We start from the raw sequence: 22,053 nt of genomic DNA, 5'->3' as shown, positions 1-22,053 counted from the left end.
CAGCTCTGTCTCTCTCCCTGGGGCTCCAGCTACAGAATCCAACTCTAACATCAAAAACCCTCAATCTGGGCGGACTTGGCCCAGTGGTTAGGGCGCCCGCCTACCACATGGGAGGTCTGCAGGTCAAACCCCAGGCCTCCTTGACCCGTGTGGAGCTGGCACCCATGCGCAGTGCTGGTGCATGCAAGGAGTGCCGTGCCACGCAGGGGTGTCCCCCGCATAGGGGAGCCCCACGTGCAAGGAGTGTGCCCTGTAAGGAGAGCCACCCAGCGTGAAAGAAAGTACAGCCTGCCCAGGAATGGCGCCACATACATGGAGAGCTGACACAACAAGATGACGCAACAAAAAGAAACAGATTCCTGTGCCGGTGACAACAACAGAAGTGGTCAAAGAAGACACAGCAAATAGACACAGAGAACAGACAACCGGGGTGGGAGGGAAAGGGAGAGAAATAAATAAAAATAAATAAATCTTAAAAAAAAAAAAAAACCCTCAATCTGCCCTTTGCCATGCCTTTTATCTGTGCCTTACTGGCACAAGAGGTTTACATGATTACTTAATCAAGCAAACTTCTGAATCCAATATAATCTAATATGCCCAGAGGAAAAGACCAGTTTACAAACATAATCCAATATTTCTTTTTGGAATTCATCAATATTATCAAACTGCTACAGCAAGGATTTTCCATTACTAATTCCACCCTAATGCAAACTTCCCACTAGTAAAAGTATATCACTTTTTGTGTGATCTATGTATCTTTAAAAAAAAAAAAAAAAGACAATAAATTTCATTTAAAAAAAAAAAAAAGTATCATTCATTCTCCAAGACTCCCACAAACCTTTGTTTACCCATTTTGCAATTCATGTTTAGTAATAATTATTACGTTGTTTTCTTTAAAAAGTGGATTTCTCCCAGCTTATGTTCACCTGTGATAACAAGTATGTTATCACACCATTTTTTCCATATATTCTCATTTCACTGGAAAATGTCAGAGTGGTTTCACTCCGTGCTAGCAAAGGAAGAATCCAAATCACCCTCTCCTCCATGGTAGCCCCAGGTTAGCTGGACAGTGGAGGAAGCCCAGGGCTCCATCCTTCAGTTAGCCAAGGCCCCTGGACCTCCACTCTGACCAGTGTAAAACAAGGAATCTTAACAGATGCCTTCTAAGATTTAACTCTAATTTGTTTTACTCAGAATAGTGTGTGAATTTATTAATTTAGGGACATCATTCCCATTGGTAGGCAACTCATACTTGATAGCCCTAGGAATAAGTATATACTGCCTTCCTCTGTCTTTCCAGGACAAGTGGTTTGGGAATGGAAAAGAAGGTGCATCACATACTTACATAACTTATCTGTTTCCTTTACTCTTCTCACCTCAGGAAATTCAGGATTTATGAGCCTACTGAAGAATCAAAACAGGTGGATACTAGGCTGAAACAGTAAAATCAGACAGGAAACTCAGGAGAACTGAAGGAAGCTAAGGATCAGCCATCTTCCAAATTGGTCATGACGTAAAGTCCACCTCTAAAATACATAGTGTGGTCTTTTTTTGTCTTTAAAGGTGGACATAACCTATTAGTAAGCCCACCTTCCACTTGTATCCTTACAAGCAGCTTTGCATCCCAGAGACTTGTAAAATGAAATGTCATCACGCTACTTGGGGGAAACATGAAAAGTCACTGTAGATAGCATATTTTTATTTATGACCTCAAAATTATAAACCCACCCATACTAAAGGTTTCCTGTATACAGGATCTGAGGTCACTGAATGTTTTCCTTGCCTCTTAATGTAATAAAACTGTTCGTGATGACATTAAAAAATCTAGAATCTCCCTAATGCATTCTATCTAATATTAGAAAGGAAAGGGAAAATGAAGAATAGCATTAAATATATCCAACTGTACAGAACAGTAAACAGTGCACTGATGATGCTGCTGATGAAATCAGCGATTCCACAAAGAACTCAAAGCCAGGGAGTGGGTGGAGCTCAGTGGCTGAGTACCTGCTTCCCATGCACAAGGCCCCGGGATCAATCCCCAGTTACTCCTCAAAAAAAAAAAAAAAAAAAAAAGAATTTTATGCCAGACTATCAACAGCCTAGAAAAATAAATTGCACTATTTGCTAATCACAGACAGTGAAATGTTTCTCTTATTCAAAAATGATTTTCAAGGTCAGTCAGCCCAACTGTTCTCTCATATTAGAGAAAGGTTATATAATTTAAGTGTTGACTGAATACCTGTAAGACCATTTTTATATGAAGAGGCTGGTTTCTTTGAGCCTAGTCCATTAAAATCCATTATCAAAGGTTCACTTCATTCTAATTTTAAAAACACTAACTAGGTTAGAGACTATCACCATGGAAGAGCCCATCTAGGGTGGCACAGTTTGGTTCAGAGAATGTCAGGTCTAGGTGCCTTCTGTCAGACTCTGCTCTCCCAATACCCCAAGAACACGATGCGATGTATTAACACTTTGCAAACTAGCACCTTAGTTGATGGCACAGTAAGTTGTAGAGTAAGCCTCAGTGCTTAGATGTTTCTGACAGCTTTAAATCAGGAGCATCCTATAGCCCATGAAGCCAGCTGGAGAGCAGATAACTTCAAGTCCCAGAAGCAGAAACTCAGAGCCAGTTGCTCAAGGCTTCTTTCCCCACCAGTGATGACTCTGGAGTAACACTAATCACTGGGAAGAAGACCATTCTGTTTTTCCATGCGACTTTCCACCGGAAGTGTAAAAATGTACAGGCCAACCAAACAATATTAGATTTACAGTACTTTGCCAACACAATTTCTGCACAATAGAGTCAAAAGGATAGGAGATGAGCTAAAATTGTATTCCTAACTTCCCAAATAGAGAAGACCCTAAATATTCTAGAAAAACATGTCTACTTTTTTCTTTAAAATTTCTAGCAAGAAGAGTTTCCCACAACTCCTTGAGAAAGTATATGGACTCAGAACCTAGCTTCCTAAAGTTTAACAAATTCTTGCTAATATAATCAAAACATATTCGTGGGCAATATGCCCTTCAAAGCTCTCTCTTCAAACATTATGAACAAAATAATATGTCTGGGATTTGCTTCAAAACAACTTATTTTGGGGAAGGGGATGTGGCTCAACTGATAGAGTATCCGCCTACCATATGGGAGGTCCAGGGTTCAAACCCAGGGCCTCCTGACCCATGTGGTAAGCTGGCCCACGCACGGTGCTGCCACACGCAAGGAGTACTGTGACATGCAGGGGTGTCCCCCACGTAGGGAAGCCCCACATGCAAGGAGTGTACCCCACACTGAGCCATCCAGTGTGAGGAAAGCGCAGCCCGCCCAGGAGTGGCACCACACACACAGAGAGCTGAATGCAGGAAGATGACGCAACAAAAAGAGACACAGATTCCTGGTGCTGCCAAGAAAACAAGTGGACACAGAAGAACACACAACAATGGGGGGCCAGGGGGAGGAGGAAGAGAAATAAATAAAATAAATCTTAAAAGAAAAACCACAACCTATTTTGCAACTTTTCAGAACCTAGCAATAGAGAAAATCCTGAAAGCATCCAAGGAGGAAAATAAAAAAGGCCACATAGGAAAGGAAATCAGATGGTCTCTGCCCTCTCAAGAGAACACTGGAAGGCAGCTAGAGAGTCACCTCTCCAAGACCAGACAGGGGCAAAGATGGCTCCAGATAGACGAGTCAGAGACTCTGGTAGGAGATTTTAACTTCTGCTGAGTAGTGTTGGATGAATTAATGATATGTACATTGGAGTTCTATGTATTATTTCCATATTATTTTTACAATTTTCCTATAAGCTTGAAATTACTTCAAAATTAAAAGTTAGAAAAGTTAGCCAAATATTTTACAAATTTATAAAGCAAGATGCCTTGAATCTGTATTATAATTGACCATCACATATTATAGATCATTTTAAAGTGGTAGATTTTTACATAAGCTCTCAAGTAAAAAAACTAAAATTCCTGAAGAAAGATAACTTTTTTTAATTGTTAAGGAACAAAGAAAATTATGAGTCACAGTTTAAAAAGAGAGAGGGAGAAAATGATGAGAGAGCAAGACAAGGGAAAACCAAGGATGTAAAAAAATTGATCATCCTAATCACTATAGGGTCAGTTATGAATAACACTTATAATGTTTTATATCAAGTGTGTTGAGTATATATTAAGTGTGTGCATGCATGTGTGCAAGTATATAAATCTTCTTTCTTGGAAGAAATTCAATATCTAATTAAACCAAGAAGTAGCGGTATAAGCATGCTATCTAGCAGTATGACTAAGATACCGGGGGAAGTTGTCCTTCAACTTACTGAACAGACAGTAAGTATGGGAGATAGGATAGGGACTGGCTATTTTTATTATAAGTTCTGGAACACTATTTAACTTTTAAAACTTTTTATATGCATTATTTGATAAAAATTACCACTGACAAAGAGAAAAAAGGAGAGGTAAAGGGGAAAAGGAAATAGGACCAAGGAGATAGGAAACAACATTTAAGGGATGAGACAAGGAAAGAGAATAGCCAACAGGAAAGAGGGAGCTGTGGAAGAAGATGGAGAAGTAGGGGGTTCCAGTGCCATGGAAGGCAAAAGAAGAAAGCATTTTAAAAAGTGGCAGGAGGGGAGGTGGCTCAAGCCACTGGGCACCTCCCTCCCAACTGGGAGTCCCCAGGTTCGGTTCCTGGTGCCTCCTAAAAAGACGATGAGCATATAACCAACAGAGAAGACACCAAGTGCAAACAACGAGGGTCAGGAGGGTGTCGTCACACTAGGAAACACAGCAATTAGCAGCAAAAGATCCACAAATTCAGCTCTTTTTTTCAACTAGTCCTAATAAAGCTCTATGGGAAAAGATAGGCATTGAATTGTTACCTGTCTTCTTAGCTGAGAGAAAGGGTCCTGGGGGAAACCCTGAAGATAAAGGAGGGGTGCTGCCACTGACCAAGCCCAGAAGAGAGCCAGGGTGGGCAAGGACTGGGATACTGGGCAGAAACCAAGAAGTTGGTCTCAAAGAGCAGAGAGAAAGAAGAGCAAGAAAACGTTCATCTGCCGGTCCCCATACTTTTCAAAATATCTGCCTCTGAATCTTGAAAGTAGATACAAAATATCTGCAAATCGGGGCATTATTCTTGGGATCCACAGCAATCAGCAGATTGTTAAAGAGAGTCCACAATGCCACAAAAACATATAGATCAATGATAGTAAAGTATTTTTCATGTTAACAAGTGAATATTTACAAGTTTACATTATATTTTTTAAAAGTTAGAAATATCACCTTAAACAGAGCAACTTCATTTCATAGGTGGACACTATTAATAGTTGTCCTTACAAATAAAAATGCTTTATTGAGCCTAATAACAGAATGTATACTTTAGTTTCCTAATTTTTTATATGAAATTTTTTTAGTACTTTAAGAAGCAAATTATGATATTTTAAAAATTTCACATCAGTACTTTCAGATAGTAAACAGAAATGGATATCCATAGAAGAAATGATTGGAATTGGTCTCAGTGTGTATCATATTAATAAGAGTGTTTAAGGTTTGAGGCAGTTCAGCTTAGTGAACAGAGATCCCTCAATCTAGAATCAGTTTTGCCATTAACTGGTGTTACAGAATTGAAAATACTACTTCTCTGGGTTTTAGTACCTCTATCTGTAAACTGGCATTTCTGCTCTGAAATTCTGTATGTAAGGATTTATCATTTCAAAATTTTATGAGTTCTGACCAAGTACCTATATAATTAATATTAATATCAGAAGCTCTTTTATTAGCATTAACTTTATTTTCCCTAAAGAAAACTACCGTAAAAAACAGGTTTCCAGATTGTACTCCTGCAGCAGTCCTCTGCACAGCATTCCCAGGGGACTATTTTGGTAAGTTGGTTATTTTTCAGAGCCTGACTAGCAATCAGCGTCCGGGTGTTGCACTTTAATAACAGTCTCGAGTAGGAGTGAAGCAGGGCTCTGTGTAGGAACCGACAGGCTAGGTCCTTAGAAAGTGAGGGCTGCTGCCCAACTGAGAACCAGTCTACAGAGGCAAATTACCAGGTGGGAACAGAACAAGGACTTTTCCCCCCCTCTTGAAAGGAGCACTGGTTTTATTTATTGAGGGTTCTGAAGAAGAATTTGCAAGATGAAAAATATTTTAAACAAACTTAGTGAATAACCTGAGAGGCAACCAATGGCTAGATGATGGGACTTCAGTTTTGCAATAAAAATCTGAAACTACGAAAGTTTACAATCTCTAGATAGTTAAAATATTTTAAATGTTCAAAATGATTGCACACACAAAAAAAGGAAAAAATTATAAAGCAAAATGATTGCAAACTCACTCACTTCTAAGTCCAAGATATCTGACCGATTTACTTAGTATAATTAAAGGGTGCAATTACGTCATGTCAGACTCAAGTTTCCTGTTCAGTACAACAAAAGAAAAAAACTTTTTTTCAGGATGAACCTTGAAGATGAATTTGCATGAGTCTATTAAAATTAAACAGTAATGATTTCACTTTTGAGTAAGAGTAACTTCTCTCTCAAAAATCACTATCATAGATGCTTGTAACTAAATTGTTTTCTCTTACCCAAGGCATACATGTTGCCAAAAACAAAAACAGTCCTGAATTATCTGTGCTGGTACATGAGCTTATGATGTTCTTAAACCCAAAGGACTACATAATCACTATAATGTAGCAGTTTCAGAGATAAATGGCTTACTTTCTTTAGCTCATCATAAGAATATTTTGTACATTATCAACACATCCACAGTAAATATATCAACTAGATTATTAAAAAAGTACTTATTAAAAAATGTGAAATAGGCCACAAATCCTAGGCTATACCAAAATAAATTAGCTTCGAAAAAACGTTTTTAAAGCAAGATGTTGAAGATGCAATATTAAACTGGAAAATAAAAAAGCTCTGTAAGTTACTGCACAGGTCAAGAATCAGAGGTTCTCACACAGAGCACATCTCAGAGCGAATTAACATCGTCACTGTGTTCCATCTTCTCTAGCTTCATCTTCTTCCCAGTCCACTGCCACCCTGACAGAGGCCACAGGAGACGTAACCAGGCAGTCCAGGGCTATAAAAACCTCCATGCCACGAGTTTCTCAGCTCTGCATGCCAGGATCTGATCATCTTGTTACCAGTTCTCAGTTTCTACTGATTTTTTATATAAGATATTTATAAAATTTATAGAGGCTATTATTTATACTGACTTCCAGAGACGACAAGTTAAAAAAAAAAATTTTAGCTATAACATGTTCTGCCCTTGAGTGTTTAAATTCCTTTGTGGTTATAACACATACTTTTTGTAGGAAGATTCCTCAAAACAATATTCATCTTTCGTGGTTAAGAGTAACGATCTCATCAGATTTTAGGTGTTGGCATTTATTTTAAAATGTTAATACTTGAATTTAATCCTCAAATTTCACTAATTACACAAGACAACAGATTTCTACTAAATAACTGATATGATTTTCTCTAGCAGATGATAAAAATATTTGCTCAGTGGGTGAGGGGGAGAGAACTTATCAGAAAAGTATTATAAATGCAGATTTCTGGGCCACCCCCAGAATTCTGATCCAGTTAATTTATTTAAGGCCCCCATATCTACATTTCTAAAATACCTAAGTGATCTTGATGCAAGTGATACTGTTTTATAAAAACATCTTTCCTTTCCCTGAAATATTGCCCACTGAATTGATACAGTGGCCGTTACATCAAAACAATAGGATTTTGAGTTTGTATATATGTTACCACAATAAAGTTATTAAAAAGGAAATAGGGGCGGCAGACTTGGCCCAGTGGTTAGGGTGTCCGTCTACCACATGGGAGGTCTGCGGTTCAAACCCCGGGCCTCCTTGACCCGTGTGCAGTTGGCCCATGCGCAGTGCTGATGCGTGCAAGGAGTGCCCTGCCACATGGGTGTGCCCCCGCATAGGGGAGCCCCACGCGCAAGGAGTACGCCCCGTAAGGAGAGCTGCCCAGCGCAAAAGAAAGTGCAGCCTGCCCAGGAATGGTGCCGCACACACGGAGAGCTGACACAACAAGATGACGCAACAAAAAGAAACAGAGATTCCTGTGCCTCTGACAACAACAGAAGTAGACAAAAGACGACGCAGCAATATAGATACAGAGAAGAGACAACGGGGGGGGGGGGGGCGGGGAGGGGAGAGAAATGAATAAATAAATCTTTAAAAAAAAAAAAAAAGGAAATAGGGGGAAGAAGATGTGGCTCAAGCAGTTAAGCTCCCACCTACCACAGAGGTCTCAGGTTTGGTTCCTGGTGCCTCCTGAAGAAGTCAAGGAAGACAGTGAGCTGGAGCTACAGGCTGTGCGGCGAGATGACACAACAAGATGACGCAACAAGGACATACAAAAAGGAAACACAATGAGAGACACAACAAAGCAGGGATCAAAGGTGGCTCAAGTGATTAAACGGCTCTCTCCCACATGGGAGGTCCCAGGTTTGGTTCCCAGTGCTTCCTAGAGAGAAGATGAGCAGACACAGGGAGCTGACAGTGAGTGCAAACAATGAGGTGGGGGGATAAATAAAAATAAATCTTAAAAAAAAAAAAAAAGGAAACGGGGAAGGGCAGTGAGACTACTAGCAGTGAGACTACTACATGTGAAACAAGACTGACCATAAACTAAAAAGCTAGGTGATGAGTACATTATATTACTGACTCTAATTTTGTACATGTTTGAAATTTTCCATTTAAAAAAAAGTTCTGTTAGCAGATCAAAACAAATCTCTAGGGAAGTAGATGTGGCTCAAACAACTGGGCTCCAGTCTACCAAATGGTTGGGCCAGGGTTCAATTCCCGGGGCCTCCTGGTGAAGGCAAGCTGGCCCACACAATGAGCTGGCCAAGTAGAAAGCTGGCTCAGCAAGATGATGCAACAAAAAGAAACAAAGAGGAGAGACAAAAAGAGATGCAGCAGACCAGGGAAATGAGGTGACGGAAGAGACTGAACACCTCTCTCCCACTCCAGAAGGTCCCAAGACCAGTTCCCTGTGCTGCCTAAAGAGAAGACAAGCAGACATAGAAAAACGCACAGTGAATGGACAGAGAGCAGACAACGGGGGGTGGGGGTGGGGGGTGAATAATTAAATAAATCTTTAAAGAACAAAAACAAATCTCTAATCTCCTAGTACTCTTCAAGAGACTTGCAATCAGAAAATTTATCTGAACTTTTATCAATTAGAAGAGCTGCCTACAAATGCTTTTAATAATTTCTAATATTGAAAGACCCCAAAATAATTCTTTCTAACTAAATTCTTAAGCCAAAGAGGTTTCTCTCATGTTCTTAAAAATTAGGCTGCTATTGGAGGGAATAAAGCAAACCTATCTTTCATGCATCTTTTGCTCTAAAAATTAAAGTAAAATTCCACCAATATTACAGTTAGTATTATAAGCATGATGGTTCAGTATTTATGGTAGTGTTTAACCATTATTTGTCCAAGGGTCAAATAACACTCCAGTGACAAGGAGTAAACTCTAGGCAGAGTACTTCCAAGTCCTCTGTCCCTAAGAGGTCCTTTCCTACTTGCTCTCTCTCGTTTGTTAACACCTCCAATTATATATAGGCAGTAGGGATAAAAACCCTACAAATGTCACAGCAGCAAGGAGCAAATCCAGTGCCCAGATCTTGGTTTCTAATATTATGTCCCAATAAAAGGAACCAGGGTTCCTTGGAGAAATGGCTGACTCTAGGACTGGACAGGGAATATAAACGATAAGACTGGAGCTTCTTGGAGTGCTGAAAAATAAGGAAGTGCTCAAAAAAAAGATAAGGGTACATCAAAGGGACATAAGAACCAACTCAAATACTCAAAGCTAGTACAATTTGAGCAATAAAATGACACAGCACTGGTTAATAACTCAAAGTATAAAATAAATCCCCATAAGTCCATACTGATGGAAACAAGTGGTTGAATGAATAAATAGGGAAAATAGCCAAATATCCCATAAGAATTCCAAATAACTGATGTAGACATGCCACCCTCAAAAAGGTGGCACATAAGTCACCTTCCCTACGCATGGACTGTGTACACATCTGTATGAAAAGGGCAGGAGAAGGGCCTTCACAGAGCAAACACCTGGTAAGCACCACCTCAGGGCAAGTCACGCTGAGATTATGGAGCCTTGATATGATGTGGTGAGAATGGCACTTTACCATTGTGCTCTTCCACCCCAAAACACACATAACCCCAGTCTAACCATGAGAAAAGCATCAGACAAATCCCAGTGGAGGGACGTTCTACAAAATACCTGACCCAAACTGTCAAAATACCCCTCAAAACTGTCAAGGTCATCAAAAAAAGGAACAGACTGGAGGAGCCTAAGAAGCTAGGCCGACTAAATGTAATGTGGGGGCGGAGGGGGGGGCAGTGGACTTGGCTCAACTGAGAAGGCGTCCACCTACCACATAGGAGGTCCAGGGTTCAAATCCAGAGCCTCCTGGCCTGTGTAGTGAGCTGGCCCATGCACAGTGCTGATGCATGCAAGGAGTGCCGTGCCACGCAGGGCTGTCCCCCACTCAGGAGAGCCCCACATGTAAGGAATGCCCTGCAGGAAAGCCGCCCCATGCGAGAACAGCACAGCCTGCCCAGGAGTGATGGTGGACAGAGAGAGAACAGACAGGGCAAGATGACACAACCAAAAAGAGACGCGCAGTTTCCCAGTGACACCGGGTAATACAAGCGGACACAGAAGAACACATAGCAAATGAACACAGAGAGCAAACAATGGGGTGGGGGGGGGGAAATCTTTAAAAAAACAAACAGAAGATAGCACTTAAAAAAGCAATGGGGGGTGGCAGGCTTGGCCCAGTGGTTAGGGCGTCCATCTACCACATAGGAGGTCCAAGGTTCAAACCCCGTTTGGAGCTGGCCCACGTGCAGTGCTGATGCGCGCAAGGAGCGCCATGCCACGCAGCGGTGTCCCCCATGTAGGGGAGCCCCACGCGCAAGGAGTGTGCCCGTAAGGAGAGCCGCCCAGCGCAAAAGAAAGTGCAGCCTGCCCAGGAATGGCACCACCCATATGGAGAAGTGACACAACAAGATGATGCCACAAAAAGAAACACAGATTCCTGTGCTGCTGACAACAACAGAAGCGGACAAAGATGACGCAGCAAATGGACACAGAGAACAGACAACTGGGGTGGGGGGGGGAGGGGAGAAAAATAAATAAATAATTTAAAAAAAGCAATGGGGGGGCAATTCCAAATGGGGGGAATATATGGACAGCTGGAAGATCAGAATTTACGCAGAATATTCTGCAAACTATAAGCCAATCAATTTCAGTCTTAACGTGAAAGAGAGAGAGTGGAGGCAGGGACAGCAGATGCACTAGGGCAGAGGGTGAGGGCCTCCAGGACAGGGTCAGACCTGCATGCTACTCTAGCCACAGTACCCAGTACTGGCACATCTATTTGACTTAGTGGTCATTAGTCCTCTTAACATAGCAAAACAAACATATTAAAGAATACAAAATCTACCAAACTGTCAAAAATAAAATGTAGGGTTACCCCCCGCCAAATCCCCTAAAAGGGCAGAGGAGTAGTTGTAGTTGGGGGCAGACACCGAAAAGTACCAGCCTAGCCTAAGATAGGGCGGTGAGGACAGCCCCTGACCACACTGTTGCTTCAGGCACCTGAGACATCAGGCATCAACAGGTCTCACTTTCCCACTTGAATCATAATGAAATCAAATGAAATTTGGAATCTGCACTATGCTAATGCTAACCTTTCCAAAGACCTCTATTAAATGCTGAGGTTATGTATCTGATAAGCCTGCTCTTTGTGGCAAATAACTGTAATGCCAAGGCATGGCTCCAGATTAGTCACTTGCTACAATTTAAAAATACAGCCCTTGAGTACTTTTTCCAACTCACTGATCTTACCATAGCTCCCTAGCTTTCCTTCCTGAAATGGTATCAATGAAGATGCATGGGAAAGTGAAGAAAAGAATCTAAAACAACCCTAGATGCAGCAGTCTGTTTTAGATCAGGAACTTTTGTCCAGCTTCTCCTTTCTGAAGTATTGCTTCCCTCATGTCTGAGCAATGGACAATTTTTAAAAGAGTAAAGCACAGCTAGAAGATGCAAAAGTACATGATTTTAGGAGAGAGAGAGAGAGAGAAAACTTGGTCACATTCACGTCCCCAAACAGCACTTCCAAGAAAGGCAAGCAGCATCCCACAGCTGTTCTGACACAGGCGACCCTACCTATGGGGCCTCCAGGGAGGTTTTATGCTAATGTAAAATTTGGGAGAGAGCAACTAAACTTGGATTGATCATGGTTCCTTTAAGTAAGTCAAAACCAGAAATTGTTCACATTCAAGCGCTTTAGTCATCTTGAAGGTTAAGAAAAGGTTTATTACATAAAAACAGACTAATTCAAATAATCTTAAAAATGTCTAGCATGACCCCCCAACAATAAGAATTCCAAGCAGTAACAAAACCATCTTATATATCATACTTAAACCAGATTTCTCTAAAGCATCTCTTCATCCATCCTATAATGTTATTTTGTGTGACAAACACTTTTAAAACTCAGCAAGTCCTCAAAGAATTTGTTTAAAATATATTTATTGATAATTGGAAGTTTAGTACAATAAAAGTTAAACTTCAATACTTAAAAAAAAAAAAAAAAACTCAGTAAGTTCTAGATGTTGCAGCCAGCAGTAGGAGTTCCTTCTTGGAAGCCATACCACCCCCCACTAGCAGATTTGATGCTCAAAAGTCAAATTTACAAGGAAATCGGAAGCATGGAAGAAATCAACTTTGCCCAGTACCTCATATCTACCAAACATGGCATACGACCTGGCTCCTCCCTCATCCTTCCAACATCCCTCTAGACAGATATCATCATCATCCTTTTTTAAGAGCTGAGTTCTAAGAAGTTCAGAGAAATGAAGCAACCAGCCCAAGGTCTGAGCCCACTACTGAAATGGCAGAGAGGCCTCACACCCAGGCCTAACACCAAGGCCCCAGTTCTTTCTAAGACACCGGGCTGCTACTCCCATAACTGGATCATGAATTTTAGTCTCAACTGGACTAAAAAGCTGGATTTTCTCTTTATATGTCCATCTAGATGGACTTTTTTTAAGGACTTGTTTATTTAACTGTTTCAGAAGCCATATTTATATTACAATGGCTTTTTAAATACATGCAGAGCTGTTATCTAAGTGACAGCTTGCAGGGGACAAAGAGGGCCTAAGGACTCCAAATTTCAAGAGATTTGCATGTTCAGTCAACACACACTGATATCAGCAAAATTGTAGGGATTTGGTAACTTCAATACTGATCAGCTACAAAACTGCTGGACAGATTTCCTATTGCTGTTGAAATGAACATATTTCGTTAACCAAAAAAATAGTACTAACTGAAAGCAATTACAGCAATCCCAACCAAAATCAATTCTCAAATCTTATAATTTGCATGGAAAGACTTATGTAAAAGTCATTTCTATTTCTCAAAAGCTGCTAAAATATACACAAAAATTCACACTGTAGAAAGCACTTCTTTACCTCAGAAATATTTTTCAAGATACGTCTGTTTGTTTAATCTAAAACTAGAGTCCCAGTTTCACAGGCTGCCATTTAATCAGTAGCTGAGTCCCACTGGCTTCACACAGACTTCCGTGCGGTCCTTTATCTGGAACTGTTAAAAGCTTCCTCTGTACTCTGTGACCTAATATGCCGCAGAACAATAGAAGTGGGTTTCCTTGTCTAACCACTATCCTACTATTAATAAGAAACCGTGAGCTTATAGGAAGGCCTTCATATACACAAGTACAAATCTTTATTTCAAGTCTCTGAATCCTGAGAATCTCACAAAAGACCTAGAAATGTTTTCTATGAGATGATCCGATAACTATGATCTGAGGAAAAGATCTGTAATCTAAGTTTGGTAATTTAGCTGCGTGTGAAAGTGGACTTTCTCCCCTTACATAAGCTTCCTCGTGAGGACCAACGAGGCCTTAGTCTCTATAAAAATCAAGGTCCCAGCAGAAATGCAGCTTCTCAGGAAAAGAGGGTCCCAGACAGGCCATGAGGGCATCAGAACAATGAAGAGAGGCCCCCAAAGAAGGGTCAACCAAGAAATGCCTTCTTGCCTCATGGGTGAGTACAATCCACAGGTTTACATAGCTTTACTATGATTGAATGAGTAAATACCTTTTTCAGCCTCCAAACCTAGAAATGATTTTGGATGACAAAGACAGCTTGAATAAATGAACTTCAGATTAAAAGCTAAATGCTAGTTAACTGCCTCATTTCTTTTCCATACAAAGGGGCAGGCATAGAGAAAAACTCAAGGTTTTTTCCAACCTATTTTTGATAAGCCAGGCTTTCTCCAAGGCACTGTTATTAACCAGTTTGAACCTTAACTAAAATGAAAAAGGCAATGGAGGCAAAACACCCTTTGCAATAGGTCTATCCTTACTTGAAAACGGTTAGCCCCATCTATGAATGGGGTATAGGTCTCTAGATAAACAAAAACTTGTTAGTTATGTTTTCAATGTTTGTTCTTTTATCTATGTATATTCAAGAGGGGCTTCCTCTTTCTTAACAAGTGAGCTCATTTATTAGGATTGGCTCAAAGGTTCCTTTATTCTTCTTGGTCTAACACATCCTGATCAAGAGTCCATCTCAGTTACCAGGAATAATTATCACTTTTGGATGAAAAGACAAACCCCAGAATAGACGTTTGATGGTGTTATCTTTTCCAGAGAATTTAACCTTAGACACCTGTCATTCATATGCCACACGTCTAACCTTCAGAAGATGAGACTATGAAGGGAAAATCAGCAAAACTTGCTATTAATCACCAAATGTTTCTTCATGCTTTAATTATGTCAAGATTTGGTATTTTTATATGGATTAATTTTTGTGACTGTTTTGATCTACAATACCCCAAAATTAGTTTTTCCTTCTTTTTTTTATGATTCATGCCTCCATAAAATAGTAAAGGAGTGAAATTTAAAAAGTGAGGTTGATAGGCAGATACATTTCAATAAGTTCCTGTAAAGAATCAGTTTTTCAAAATATATATGTATTTGATTAAGTACAAAGTCATCTAAAAACTTCTTGACTCCCAGTCTCACAAATTCTCTTTATCTACTAATCTACTCTAGTGCTTATTTTCAATTTCAGTATCTTTCCATATAGTCCTTCATAACTTCCCAGGTACTTTCTGTGACTCTTACCTGGGTTGGACTTTACAAATATTTGATCTAACTCAGTGGCAGAAATTTAGAGCTAAATTATATTGTGCAGTGATAACATTTAGTACTCACTAAAGGGCACTCAATGACATTCATGGAATAGCTTTGGGCAAGAGCAATTACATATAGCTTTCACCAGAGATCTGTTTGAAAAATAAGTCTTTACTCATTTTTACAGTACTTCCACATTCTGTACCCAATTAACATTATTCAAAAATAATTCTTGACCCCAAGAGTATTCCAAAACAGTTACAAGACTAAGTGGCAAAGCAGAAAAATCACACAACTAGGGGACTCTGTAAAGACCTGGGTTTTTGTTGTGGCTGTCACTTTGGGTAGGTCATTTGATTCCCAGGGTCTCAGGACCTTCAACTGCAAAAGAGAGACTGGACTAGATATCCTTTGTTTTTTTTTAAGATTTATTTTTATTTATTTCCCTTCCCACTCCCCGCCCCCCCCCCCCCAAGTTGTCTGCTCGGACTAGATATTTTTAAAGGTCCCTTCCAACTCTAAAATTCTGGGTATACATAGTGTCAGTGTATCCCCTTTTCAAAGATAAGCAGCAAATGAAAATGGCAAATTAATCTAGATTTGTTTTTCCTTTAAAAAAAGAAAAATTATCCAGCTTGACTTAGGATACTTTCTTAGGGTGAAGTTTGATTTAGGAAAAGAAGTCCCAAATGAAAACGATGTTGAGAAAACAGGGAGGAAAATTTTTAAAATCACACACCGATGTAGCTAAAATAGAAACTTAAATCACCTTTAGGCCAGTTTGTCAATAGTTATTCAAAGGCTGCTATCTAATCACTGGCTTCCTAAAATAAAAATATGTACAGTTGAGTTGGTTCCTTCTCATCCCCAGAGATTCGTTTGGAATAAAAACCACAGTTTCTAAAATCAATTTACAACTCTGGAAACAAGTTGCAGGGAGCGAAAACTCCACACGGCTCAAGTCATTTGCACTGAAGTGTGATCTGGGCTAAGAAACGGTTATTATAAGATGTGAGAAATGCACGGGAGGCAGGTGACATCTGGAAAGGGAAGCAGAACGCCAGCAGGAGAGATGGAGGCTGGGAACCTGGAGGCAACAGGTCCAGAGCCGGTACCGCAACCTCCTCCGGGAGGGGTCGGCGGCCGCCACCCCACTCCCAGCCCCAACAGCATCGCCTCGCCCCCGCTTCGGCCTTCCAGAGGCCGCCCGCCCCCCAACCCACGCCCCTGCGGCAGAAATCTTCCTAATCACTCGCTTCCCCCGGCCTCCCGCCCCCGTCTGGCCCTCGGATCCCGCGGCGCGGAGGCCGAACCGGGCCTGCCGCCCTGCTCCCCGGCCCCCCCACCCCCGGTCGCAGCGGCCCCGCAGCCCCGCTCCCGCCGCCAGCCCACTCACCTGCACCTGTTTGCGGAAGTGGCGCGGCCCGGGCACCGCCCGCGGCCAGGAGCAGCAGCAGCCACGCCGGTGGCCCCGGCATCTCGCCGGCGCCGCGGCCCCGGGGGCCGGCTCTCGGGTTGCCTTCCGACCGTCCGACCGTCAGTTGGCGCGTCAGTCAGTCTGTCCTGCCTCCCTCGTTTGCCTCAGCGGCACCCGCGCCGGCGGCTCCTGAGGACGCGTTGCTTCGGCCAAACCTCAGCCGGGTTCCTGGTCCGCACCCGCTGCTCCGGCCACAGAAACCTCATCCTGCCCGCCCGCCCGCGCCGCCGCCGCCGCCTCTCAACAGCAGCAGCGGCAGCAGCCCTGCGGAACCGCGGGCCGGGACAGCCGCGCCGCCGTCGCCATGATGGGCTGCGTCATGTGACGTAGCGCGGGGGCGGGACGCCGTGAGCGATGGCCCCGCCAGCCAATCGGCAGTCCCGCACCGGCCCGGGAGGCTCCGCCCATCGCCTTGGCGGAGAGTGGGGTGACCGCGGGTGCGCCCCCTGCAGGCCGAGCCGTGCGTGGGCAGCAGGTAATTCCGACAAGTAGGTTAAATTCAAAATGCAGAAAAGTATGAGGAAGACAATTTTAAAAACGCCCATACTCCAGCCTGATTTTTTTTTTCCCCAAGTATTTTATAACCTGCCTATACTGGGACTGTTTTCCGCCGCTTACGCTGACCTACACATGCTGTCAGTCGAAGAGCTTTGGGTTTTTTATTTCAGTTCAACAAGAACAGAAGGTCTCTCCCCTAGTCACCCACTGATTCAGCTCCTTAGCTCAAGCCGTTCCCTCTGCTAAGAACGCCCTTCCTGTCCTCTCCTGTCCACCAGGCACACACCCTTCCCTTTCATCCTTCAAGACTCACCTGGTGCGTGACGTCATCTACGAAGGCCCCGCCCTCCTCCCCGCTCCGCAGGAGAAATGACTGGCACCTCCTTGCCGCTCCGCCCAGGCGCTGCGCGGGTTGCCACCCCAGCTGCCATCCTTTATTCTGTTACTGTAAGCTCCCTGAGGGAAGGGAGCGTGCCCAATTCAGGCTGATGAGTTCTCGAAAGGCGTGGGGCCTGGTGCTGGGCCCCTGGGAGGTGCATGCAGCTCCTTTCCCACCAAGCGGTGAGGAGAGGCCACAGTCCTGCAGAAAAGGTAGAGGAGGCACAATTCCAGGCAGAATTACCGTGGTCGTGAAAGACCTGGGGTTGGGAAAGTGCTGGGCTTTTCTGGGGAAGCACTTGCAGTCCGGGGTGACTGTACACGAGGGGAAATGGCTTGAATCTTATCAGACAGGACTTTACCAGCTGGCAGCAGGGGAACCTTCCCAGTTCTCCAAACTCCCCAGATGCTGGCCCTCCATGCCAGCTCTAGAAGGTACTGACGCAGCACTGGGCACACGCGTTTGTTGGATGGTCAAGGCAAACCAATAAGTAGCCAAGCAGAAAAATGGCTGGAATGTGAAATGCTGAGTTACAGTGTCCATGGCTGTGTGCTGAACTCCAGGTAGGGAAGGCAAAGTTCTGCAGAAGAGACACAATCACCCTTTGTGCTTCTCTTTCTACCAGGAAGCTCCGGACTTTGAGTTTGAGGAAGCCAGAGAGTGTTCAGACTATGCGCTGTGAGGAGACTCTGACTGGTTGCAGCAGTGTTGGCTCCAAAACATACTCTGACTCATAATCCTTGTGGTTATTAATCATAATTTAGGTGCACCCCAATGACCTGTCAGCCCACAACCCCCAAGAGAGCTTTGTTGTTATTTGATCGAGTCCAAAGTTAAACATAAATAAATGAATAAATAAATAACAACCACAACGACCAAACACTTTGCACAGAACAGGGGTTAAGGTACACATTCCTCAGAGTGTCTAGGGGAAACCTTTAACCCACTAACCCATCTCACGGCGCATACCTTTGCCCAGTGCTTTTCTGCAAGAGTTCCAGTTAAGGAATTTGTAAAACAAACAAGAAAATCTCTTTCCTTTGTTGAGTTTCACCTTAGAGCCAGCCACAGCCCTTTGCACAGTTTGGGATTAGGTCTCTAAGACTAGAAGCGGTCTCTTTCAGTGTTCCTACGGCTGTGTTCACATGTGCTCAGCCTTTTCCAGTTTTTCTTCCCTGCCTAGCCATCATTTGGACCACTCTACATACAGTATCTATCCTGTCAGCAAGCTCTAGCTGAGGGCAGGATGCTGAGGGATCTGGAGTCATTTTAGTTCTGGACAAGCATGCACCTTTGGAGCTCTGGCACCCAGTGGGCACTCCATTGGTCTGCAGAGCTCAGCTCGATCAAATGGCACATCCGCCAGGGTCTTGTCAGTGGTGTGTTAGAACCAGCTTTTACCAGCTTGTAAAAGTCCATCGTTAACTCTTCAGGAAGTTTGCATGCCAGTCGTTACACACAGCCATTGTTAAAAACTTAATTATATGAACTTACAACTAAATAAATTATATTTTTAAAAAGATAATGAGTAACAAATGTACCATACTAATGCAAGGTGTTAAAAATAGGGTGATAGAGGGGCACCCTATATTTTATGCATGATTTTTCTGTAAACCCACAACTTCCCTAATAATAATTTTTTAAAAAGGAATGGGGGGAAGCGGATATGGCTCAGGCGACTGGGCTCCCACTTACCCCACGGGAGGTTGCTGGTTCAGATCCTGGTACCTCCTAAAGAAGACAGTGCGCCTAAAGACAGTGCCTAAAGATAGGCAGGCACAGCAAACTGACGCAACAAGAGACACAAGAAGAAAAAACATAATGAGAGACACAACAAAGCAGAGGGGCAGAGGTTCCCAGTGCCTCCTAAAGAAGACAGTGAGCTGACGCAATGGGCAGACGCAGTGAGCTGATGCAACAAGATGATACAACAAGGGATGCAGGGAGGAAAAAACATATTGAGAGATACAACAAAGCAGAGAGCAGAGGTGGCTCAAATGACTAGCCACCTCCCTCCCGCATCAGAGGTCCTGGTTTGGCTCCTGATGCCTCCTAAAGAAACAAGAGATGAATAGACATAGCAAGTGCAAACAACAAGGGAGTGGGGAGAAATAAATAAATAAAATAAATCTTTTTTAAAAAAAGGAATGTGGAACAGGTTTAGCTCAGTGGTTGAGTGCCTGCTTCCCTTGTATGAGGTCCCAGGTTCAATCCCTAGTACGTTCTTAAAAAAAAAAAAAAGGAATGAGGAGAAGCACTTCCACAATGGAAGAATAAGGATCACTGAAAATTTATTCCCCCATAAAAGCAATGAGGATACTGACAAAAATTGTCAAAATCAACTTATTCAGAACTCTGGAAATAAACCAAAGGTTTATAACCCAAGAAGCACTTATTCAATAAAAATGGCTGAATCTCAGCAAGAACAGCAAGTTGTGTGGTATTTTAATCACCCTATTCTATTCCCATTCTTCTCTCCCCACCTCCCGGTAGCTTTGAAACTCAGCAGCCTAGTCATCACTAGAGGGGACAGAACAGGTTGGTACTCCCCTAAGTTCTTATCCCCAGAGAACTGTCACTGTCTGACTTATCTAGCAGTTGCCTGGAAAAGCACCATTCTCAGGGCTTACCTGCGTTCAGCCTGACTCAGTGCAAACAGCACTCTCCCCAGTTTGTCAACAATAATCAGTGGCAGTTGTTCAACATTGCAGCTGCCTCACCTGGTGGTATCAGTTGGCTGATAGAAAACTTAAAAGGAAAAAATCTAGGGATTGAGATGTTAATAGGAGGCTTTGAAAAACGCCTACATATTCCTGGAAATCTAGAAAGCCATCTACATTTGCAGGGCTTTTCATGTGTCCAGGAAAGAAATGTGAAGGTCTTAATCTCTCATCTCCAGCTTAACCCTGAGGCTCTGTGCAATCCCTGGTACCTCCTAAAAACAACAAATAAACAAACAAACAAAACACCAACTCTCATTGGGGAGCGGATATAGCTCAGTGGTTAAGCGCCTGCTTCCTGTGTACCAGGTTCAATCTCCAGTACCCCCTGAAAAAAAAAAAAAAAAAAAAGAATGTTGTATGACACAGAGTTTCTGGTTTTAAAACATACCCCAAGTTGTAGTAATAAAATCATTGTGGAGCTGGTATAAAGATGGATGTGTAAATCAAACAGTACAATTGAGAGTCCAGAAATAAACCTTAACATTTATAGTCAACTGATTTTTGACAAGGGGGCCAAGATAATTCAATGGAAACAATAGTTTTTCAACAGTGCTAGGACAACTGGATATCCACACGCAAAAGAATAAAGGTGGACCCCTACCTCACGATATCCATATACAAAAATTAACTCAAAATGTAGGAAAGACCTAAATATAAGGGCTAAACCTATAAATCTCTTAGAAGAAAACACATCTTTGTGACGTTGGGTTAGGCAATAGTTTCGTAGCTACTATATCACAAAATCACAAGCGACAAAATACGTAGATATATAGGTATGTTGGGCTTCATCAAAACTTAAAACTTTTGTTTTTCAAAAAGTACCATCAAAAAAGTGAAAAGATAGCAGGAGTGAGGGTAGCTCAGTGGTTGAGAGTCTACTTCACATGTCCAAGGTCCTGGGTTCAATCCTGGATACCTCCTAAAAAAAAAAAAAAATAGTGAAAAGACAACCAGACAACCCAGAGAATAGTTTGCAAAGATACTTTTGCTAAGGGATTTGTATCCAGAATGTGTAAAGACTTCTCACAACTCAATATTAAGAAGATCCGTAAAAAAAAATGGACGAAGGATCTGAATAGATATTTCCCCGAGGAAGATGTTCCAATGGCCAATGAGCACATGGAAAGATGCTCACCGTCATTAATCATCAGAGCAATGCAAATCGAAATCACAATGAGATGCCACTTCACACCCACTTGGATTGCTCTAATTAAAAACACAGACAATAACGAGTGTTAGGGAGCATGTGGAAAAATTGGAGCCCCCGTGCATTGTTGGTCGGAATGTAAAATGGTGCAGCTGCTTTGGAAAACAATTTGGCAGTTCCTCAAAATGTTAAACATAGAGCCACCATATGGCCGGCAATGCCAGTCCTAGATCTGTACCCAAGAGAAATGAACACATACGTGCACATAAATACTTGTACACACGGGTTCAGGGCAGCATTGTTCACATTAGCCAAAAGGTGAGAACAACCCAAGTGTCCGTCGACTGGTGAAGGGATAAATAACGTGGCATATCGGTATGATGGAATATTATTCAGCATTAAAAGAATGAAGTACTGATCCACACTACAACACGAATAATCCTGGAAAACATTACGCTAAGTGAAAGAAGCCAGGCACAAAAGGCCACATATGGTATAATTGTATTTATAGGAAATGTCCAGAATAGGCAAATCTATAGAGACAGAAGCAGACTGGTGGTTGCCAGGGGAGCGGGGAGGGAAGGGAATGGGGAGTGACTGCTA

General features: G+C 42.4%; 1 protein-coding gene and 1 long non-coding RNA gene across 2 annotated transcripts in view; one reads left to right on the top strand and one right to left on the bottom strand.

Moving 5' to 3' along the window:
- LMTK2 (lemur tyrosine kinase 2) overlaps window positions 1-17,056 on the bottom strand; it is a 141,810-nt gene extending 124,754 nt beyond the window's left edge. Inside the window, exon 1 of the mRNA XM_004459718.3 lies at window positions 16,623-17,056. Within this exon, the coding sequence (XP_004459775.2) occupies window positions 16,623-16,704 (82 nt within the window). The 5' untranslated portion in view covers window positions 16,705-17,056. The remainder of the gene's footprint in view (window positions 1-16,622) is intronic.
- On the top strand, window positions 13,969-16,132 carry LOC131275466 (uncharacterized). The gene is made up of 2 exons (XR_009182918.1): window positions 13,969-14,132; window positions 16,098-16,132. It is a non-coding gene; the product is annotated as an uncharacterized lncRNA (long non-coding RNA).
- Window positions 17,057-22,053: the final 4,997 nt, after the last annotated feature.

Source organism: Dasypus novemcinctus, chromosome 23 (assembly GCF_030445035.2).
Source record: "Dasypus novemcinctus isolate mDasNov1 chromosome 23, mDasNov1.1.hap2, whole genome shotgun sequence".
Taxonomy (NCBI): domain Eukaryota; kingdom Metazoa; phylum Chordata; class Mammalia; order Cingulata; family Dasypodidae; genus Dasypus; species Dasypus novemcinctus.
Note: the sequence above shows the minus strand (reverse complement) of the source record. Positions and strands in the feature narration are given on the sequence as shown.